This window comes from Triticum urartu, chromosome 7A, assembly GCF_056163025.1.
Source record: "Triticum urartu cultivar PI428250 chromosome 7A, HENAU_Tu73, whole genome shotgun sequence".
In the NCBI taxonomy this organism is placed as follows: domain Eukaryota; kingdom Viridiplantae; phylum Streptophyta; class Magnoliopsida; order Poales; family Poaceae; genus Triticum; species Triticum urartu.
The window spans coordinates 17,429,726-17,437,427 of NC_141879.1; the positions used below are offsets into that span (position 1 = coordinate 17,429,726).

Genomic DNA, 7,702 nt, shown 5'->3' on the forward strand with positions numbered 1-7,702 from the left:
TTTAGATATATTACACAAATAATATAGCGTCGTCTTGGGGCAAGACGGCTGGAACTAATCGTCCTCCTGTAAGATGATTAGTCCTAGTCAGTCTCCCTCAACATGATTACCCACTAGTCGTCCTCCCTCAAGATGATTGGTCCTCACTTCAGCCTGGACTAATTTTTCGCAACACTTTTTTATAATAGGATAGTTCTGAGGTTAGCCAGCAATTTCCACCCGACTATGTCGAAATGTCTTCTGAGGTTAGCCAGCAATTTCAAGATAGAGAATAGGATAGTTTAATGGGACGAACTCATCAATAGTGACACCATATTGAATAAGTTGCGTAACGCATTAAGTAGGTGTGGGTGGCCTGCAAGGACCTTTGAGGAAATACAGAAAAAACTTCTCAGGTTGCATCGAAGGTGGAAGAAGCAACAACATAAGTCAGAACCAATTATCTTGGGGAAGGATGACTAGTTTCAATTATCTTGAGGAAAGACGACCAGTTCCAATCATTTTGATGGAGGACGATTAGTGGTAATCATCTTGAGGAAGGATGACTAGTACTAATCATCACGCATGCTTGAATGTGCATGAGTTTTTTTTTTGGGTAGAGTTACGGAATTTGGGGATTCATCACTTTTGGAGTTTATCATTTTTCAAACATGTTATTTTCAAAATCAAGAAAAGAAAACACCAACCAAAGGCAATACAATTTGAGGCAAAAAAAATAGAGCAAATGATACCTGATATGGTCTGTTTCGCCGCTTATCTTCATGCCGAGAAAGTGTCGAATCAATACTTTAAAAGACCCTACGTATTTTCGCATGACAGTGAATTGATCACGTTATAAGAAAAATCGACCAAAAGTCGATACATAGCCACGCACACGCCAACCCTGAGGCCACCCCAAGCGAGCCAAGCAGCCACAGGTGACACCCCTACCATATGTCACTGAGCCGCTACTCCACACCAACACACGCACACACACACACCGATCCCGTGGTCGAGTTTCCCAAGGAAGCTGACAACCCTGCTGCCCAAGCAACCAAAGACGACACCCTACGACATAATCGCATCAACGCACACACCAACCCCTTGCTGACAATGCAAAAACAGGTTTCAACCGCATTCGTGCGTGTTGGCTGATGCTTGAAAAATTATTTGCCTAATTAAGCACGTACGACAAGCTCGTGTGGTGTGGTTAGCTCTCAAGTTCCAGCGGCCGGGCTGCGTCTACATGTTGACCTGGCCGTGTGTGCATGGTGGATTACTCTACATGCATCATGACTTTGTACGTGGATATATATGTCCTTGTCACAATTAGACTGACGAGCCTCAAGATCAACTAGCGACTGTGTGATGAACAATTAGCGGTGGCTCAACAGGAAGGAACAACGCTTTCTGGCCCTGCTTGGGGCCTGAAGCAGAGTGTTAGTGATCTCAAATCAGAGACGGTACGGTTCTTCTGTTAGATTCCAGAACGCCGTTGCAAGCCTCCAGGAATGTGAATACGTATCTGGTAAAGCCTCCATTTCTCTGCCGTTGTCAATCTTCAAGCTTCTCATGGATAGAAATTAGCACTGACACTGCACAGTTTCAGTTCCACTTTTCTCAACCATCTCCAGCAATCCTCTTTCACATGATCTTGAATCAATTAGCTTCATCTCGAGATATGGTTCACTTCTTGTTACCCAAGATGGAAAGAAGCTTCTTCCCTTCACACGCGACAATCTCCAGCACTTTCATCCATCTGTTTCTACAGAGTTGGGCTTGTAACATTTTGTGCTTTTCTTTTGCTTAATAAGAAATAAGTAACTGGATGCTGCAAGCAATTTACTTATTTTCAACTGTCGAGGTATAATGCAAATGTAATATCAACTACTGTTTTTTGGGTTGAAATTAGGCAGGCTAGCTGACATAGATACACAAGTTCATCACCGAACCTCTCCAGCCAGAACACTGACATAGATACACAAGTCAATGTTGCTGAAATTGTCCTTCACTCCTTCAGTGTAACACTAAAGTAGACGTAGACCCACGAGTAGTTACATTCATCTTTTCTTTGACTAACAGAGTAACGGGCATCTCTCACAGCCACAGCCACAAAAACCATGTGAAAATGAAACAACACGGGCACACATAATTACAGATAGCGCACCTACATTGACTTGTAGTCAAAGCACATCAAGGGTCGGATTTGCAACGATTTGCTACTCCACTAATAATGGCATTGTTACAAGATCCGTGCTTGTTTTTACCCTGAAAGAGCATGGAACAACTTTTTGTAGCCACAAAGATAACCAGATCATGGGAACATGCCTTCGAGGAACTCTTCGAAACCTTCATCATTGTTTCCTGAACTCCTTGAAGAAGCTCCCTTCCGATCTGCAGCATTTTTGCAAGAGTAAGTTTCATGCCACTGGAATCTATGGCATCCCTAAATCCCCAATAAACAAACACAAGATGCATGCATGAGCACAGAATAATCGACAAAGCCCAAGGCTGTTGCAGGTTCTGGTGAGCCCAATGCAGGCATATGTTCTACTGAGCGCAGAGCCATGACATTTGCGTACATGAATAAACACAAGATCTGTGTTCCAAATAGGCCTTATTTACAAGGCCCGAGATCAGCCGTGACCTGGGCCCATGCTAACTGAACATTTAGGTGCCAAATATCTTGAAAAGTGCTGTTCGGATTTCAGGAAAAAGGATGGTGCCAATAGGCCACGGGGATGTTATAAAAACCCTGTTTGAGATTCGGCCGCCTTAGGAGTGCAGTAGCCAAGCAAGCCATTAACTAAGCATTAGACCCCTACCCCCCAACCCAACAAAGTACATGACCAATATAAAAGGTGTATCCAATCAGCTGTACCTTTTTTCTTTCTTCTATCTTTCTTGGCCTCATCCTCAGAGGTATCATCACTTTCTTCATGTTCTCTGCAGTTTGAACAGAGTCAAAGAATGTAGTGCAACAAAATAATGGGGTTGGACAAGAACAAGAACTTAAGATACCTCTTTCTCTTGTCCCTGTCTTTCAACTCAATTTCCTTTTCACCGTAGGGATCTTCCTGCTTCTCTTTCTCTTTCTCCTTCAGCCTCTTATAAGCAAGCTTTTCTGCACATCTTTCATAATGTACTACAATCAGGCTAAATAATCAATTGGGCACTTGCTTGAACAAAATGAAAGCACAAAAGACGAAGCAAGAAAAAGTGGTCCAAGGAAAAGTTAAAGAAATATAACTATCATGGTAAGAAAGAGCAGTGCCAAATCTGCTTCAAACAAATCCTATTATGGAACAGTGGATTCACTAACCCCTTGCAAGCTACCAGCTTCACTAGTGCTTGTTTCTGCTCCCCTGCTTCAACATAAGAAAAATTCACCTGAAAATGATAAGAGAAAAATGTAAGTGCTACAAATACAGCTGAAACAGTTCTTTATAAAATGTGTTCTGTGTTTTACACATTTTAGCATGAGCAATAGGACTTTAGTCAAGAACATACCTCATAACTACCTAGCCCATGTTTTTCATCACAATGCCTATTGCCACAGATAAATTGCCCTGCAAAAGAGCATATTCGGACCATTGCTAAAGATTTTGTATTGATTCTGAACAACTGTTTGAGCAAACAGACAATTTTCAGAAAAAAAAAACTCTGTATTGTCTAACACCTTAGTAGAATTAGAAAAGAAAACTACAATGATGGCTTCCAAAATCTAGAGATTCAGTTATGATTTGTTTTTGAGTTTGGTGGTAATTTGGCGCAAGCACCCCAACTGCTCTCTGACATGCAGCTAAATAAAAGAAAAGTATGCCTAATAGTGTAAAGAAATAAAGCTTTAAGCTCAGTAACCTTTAATTACAATTTCTTTAAATACCCTTTTAAGTTCTAGACTTCCGTTTGAATGGTCTGTTACTAGCAACAGAATACTCATACAATTTAAGTTCAGTCATACTTTTCAGAGAAATTATTTTAGATGGAAATTAATAGATGGGATTGCTTAAGAATACCTTTGCCAGATATCACTTCTTTTTCTGTTCTCCATCTCAATCCAATCTGCAGGAGAATATACCATTGTAAGATGGGATTCATATCCAAAACTACAGATGATTTTAGAAGGGGAAAAAAACTGGTTGGGCATCCATTCATCATCCTGCCACTGAAAATGCACGACTGCCATATCGTTAATAGTTGTTCACTTCTGCGTTACAAGGATAATCAGTGTTTGTGTGTGCCTGCCAGAACATAATATGAAAAATGGGCAGGTTGGCAAACATGGTTCTTGCAATATGCACATTGATGTAAATCCACAACCAAAAGAACAATTTCTAGTTATTCCTGCCTGTGCATTAATTTTATGAAATATGAATTCATCAAGGTCACAAGAGTCACAATTGGAAGGACACTATTGTTGCCTTTAGATGTCTCTCCAAAAGTCATGTCATGCATTCTTCCTTTTGTATATGATTCAACACTAAAGAAGAAACTACATGTTTACATCAAGAAACATTATTCATTGACATAGGGTTAAAGCACCATACCTTGCCTTTTTTATACTGGGTCATGTCAGCAATGCAATACCTGCCTCAAGTTAAGGACCATAAGCACACTATAATTAAGTCTTGCAAAGTTACAAAGAACGGCACACACATCAAATACAGCTCCCATTTATACAAGCAATGATCAATACTGGTTGACAGAAAGCACAAGTTCATGAGGCACTGAGGTGAAACCATGAAGCACTTAAGTCTTCATGCAGAAGAGCATACCAATACAGAGGACAGCAAGAGATATATGCCCTTTACAGGTTTAAGGTACATTCACATGCCTTATGCCTATTTACATTACCAAACTATTAAATAACTATATGTAATGACATTAGCATCAGCATACATGAACTTGTTATTTCACAAAAATATCTGAAAAATATGCCATGTACTGACATGTCCTCATAGAAAGAACAATGCAATATAAAATATACTAAAAATGGATACTCTTTAAAAAGCTTGTCATAGTAACATTTGACCAGCCTCTTCTCCCAAGTTGAATCCATGTCATCTTCCTCGGAAAGAATGAACCTTTCAAATGATAGAAGAAGAAAAGTGAGGCATTTATGAAATTATGAGTTTCCTAAAACCACAGGCATATGTTAATAGGATGTGGTTCAGACCTGTATCCTTCTCTCAATGTATCCTTATCAGTTTTGATGGGCAGACTGTTATCCACATTTTTCTCATGGCCATAAAACTGAACTGTTGAAAGGTAAAGACATATATCAGTGGCACACAGAAAATGAATGATGGATATCATGTACGCTAAGGTTAAAAGAACTGTAATGTTGAGTGTCTGATCTCCAATTCTTTCTACAACGAAGGGGTCTATTCTTTCATTCCACTATTTGTGAGATTGGGATGCATTAAAAAAAAGTTCGGCAATGAAGCGTTGATCTATCTATGTGCTGACATTTGGCAAAAAAAAATGCACCATTGCACAGGACTGGTTATCAATATATTGGAGACCAGGACATAATCCTATGTTAAAAATGCATATTAGAATGTTCATCTATATTAAGCTAGGTAACAAGTTATAGTAGAAATACACAATCCATGTATGGATGACGGTAGCCCCCAATTGTTCCTTAAGTAGAGGGGACTGTTCATCATTCAGTTTCTTTGGGAAACCAAGGCTGAGCAAATAAATAGCTCATTATATGCCATTGCCCCAGTTTCCATTTCACTATGAGGGCAACTCAATCATCGGGACAAGGTAACAATATATCACAGTTTAAGGTACTACTAAAGCAAGCTCACAAGCACACTGAATGATTGTAATCAACAGATTATAGTGTGATGGTTGCTCAATTCCACACAGAATTCAGCATTTTAGATAACTAGCAATAACAGGAGCACGAGAAGGCTGCGGGATCAATTTTGGATAATCGATGGCTGTGTTTGTATGTGAAGTTACAGCAGAACTGCAACTGTTTTTTGCATACTTGAAAGTTACAACTTACACGTGTCCCCTGTTTTTTAACACTATTAGTGCTACCAATTAGAATTTAGCTTGCCTAACTCATGATTCATTACCATGCCATTTTATTCCCAAACCATTTTGCTCAACCACAAATAAATGCCTTAACCAACACAATTCCAGAATCAATCAGCAAAAAGGGGGAATTGTTATGTGACCTGTCTATGGGTTGACATTGGGCAAAAAATATAAATCCCATATTAAAAATCCATATTAGAATGTTGTCTGTATTAAGCTAGGTGACAAGTTACACATAGAAATACAAAATCCATGTATGGATGAAGGTAGCCCCCAATTATTTCTTAAGTAGAGGGGACTGTTCAACATTCACTTCCTTTTGGAAACCAAGACAAAGCAAATAAATGACTCATTATATGCCACTGCCCCAGTTTCCTTTTCACCATTGAGACAAGGTACAAATACATTAGACTTAAAGCTAACTCTAAAGCAGGCTCACCAGCACAATGAATGGTTGTGATCAATTACAAAGCCAGAAGCATATATAGTAGTCGTGGTGTGTTGGATGCTTAATTCCATACAGAGGTCAGCACTTGAGCTAATTTTAGTAATAACACAAGGACAAGAAGTTTGCAGGGTCAATTTTGTATGCGTAGTTACATCGGAAATGCAAGTTTTTAGTGGACTTGCAAGTTACAAATTTTGCCTGTTCTTTGAACCCCCACCACCAAGTATAATTTGGTTTACCTAACTCGTGATCTCGTTGCCATGCTATTTTATTCAAAAACCCATTTTCATCAACCATAACCAACACAAATCCAGAGTCAATCAGAAAAAATTGGGGCAAAGATAATAAGAGCATGCTTTTGCAGGAAACAACAGCAGCAGCAGCAGATCATACCATAATCCTTCATGAACTTCTTGTGGCGATCGTACGCGTTGAGCCCCCGGATGTGCGACTGGTACTGCCTGCATCCATGAATCCCACATCCAGAGTCGTGAAGCAACAATTCAGCCTATGAACCACAAGCACACCAGGCTAATCTAACTTGTACAGGGCAATTATGGGCCAAGAAGTAAATTACAGTTCGCGGACACGATTACTTTGCATATCACCGAGATAAAAAAAAAAGATTAGTAAACCGTGCAGAAGATTGTAAAACACAGCATTACTTGTGCAGGGAGATTAGTTTGTGTATCCTCGAGAATTGAAAGTAGTAAACCATGTGAGGATTGTATCCTCGAGAATTAAAAGTACTTAACCATGTGAGCATTTCTCGTTAGCAGTCTTAACAACACGGAATCTAGAATAATAATAAAAAAAGCTAGGGTTTTTATAGCCGATTCGAGCAGAAAGAAATCAGATTAAATCGACGAGTACTAAATCGAAGAAGGTAAAGAGAGGGAGGCGACGAGATCCTTACATCCTCCTCTCCTCCCTGTCGAAGATGGCGGACTTGAGCCGCCCCAGCGATGCCATCGCGCTCTCTCGCCCGCTCCGCCTCGCCTCGTCTGAGCCCCTCAGCAGCCGTTGCCGGCGCACGAGCACCAGCCTGCCGACAGGATGCCGCGCCGGGGTTTGGGGGAGGATGGTAAGCGAGCGCCTGGTGCGCCGGCGGCGGCGGCGGCGTCCGAGTAGGGCTGGGCGGCTGGTGGCTGGAGCCTTGAGGTGGCCGAAGGGAACCACGATGTCTGGTAGAGCCCATCTCACGGGCCGGGCTTTTTA

General features: G+C 40.7%; 1 protein-coding gene across 3 annotated transcripts; it reads right to left on the bottom strand.

Annotated features, from left to right (window-relative positions):
• Positions 1–2,102: 2,102 nt before the first annotated feature.
• Positions 2,103–7,702, bottom strand: LOC125520917 (folate-sensitive fragile site protein). 3 transcript variants are annotated; one of them, XM_048685959.2, is made up of 11 exons: positions 7,401–7,702; positions 6,878–6,992; positions 5,159–5,240; positions 4,983–5,066; positions 4,530–4,569; positions 3,999–4,044; positions 3,490–3,548; positions 3,302–3,369; positions 3,001–3,111; positions 2,861–2,925; positions 2,103–2,373 (listed from the first exon to the last, which is right to left on the bottom strand). In XM_048685959.2, the coding sequence occupies exons 1-11, from the start codon at positions 7,680–7,682 to the stop codon at positions 2,294–2,296; spliced, it is 1,032 nt and encodes a 343-aa protein (XP_048541916.2). In that variant the 5' UTR covers positions 7,683–7,702; the 3' UTR covers positions 2,103–2,293. The 3 variants fall into 3 exon arrangements, 2 of the variants coding, with proteins under 2 accessions (XP_048541916.2, XP_048541917.2); XM_048685960.2 differs by having other exon boundaries at positions 6,878–6,945; positions 7,401–7,658; XR_015610730.1 differs by lacking the exon at positions 2,103–2,373 and having other exon boundaries at positions 3,001–3,103.

Coding starts and splice junctions, on each gene's coding strand:
- LOC125520917 (XM_048685959.2), bottom strand. CDS start 7,682: ATGGGCTCTACCAGACATCGTGGTTCCCTTCGGCCACCTCAAGGCTCC. Junction 2,926..3,000: donor GACAGGGACAAGAGAAAGAG/GTATCTTAAGTT, acceptor TTCAAACTGCAG/AGAACATGAAGAAAGTGATG. Junction 2,374..2,860: donor AGATAGAAGAAAGAAAAAAG/GTACAGCTGATT, acceptor AAAATGCTGCAG/ATCGGAAGGGAGCTTCTTCA.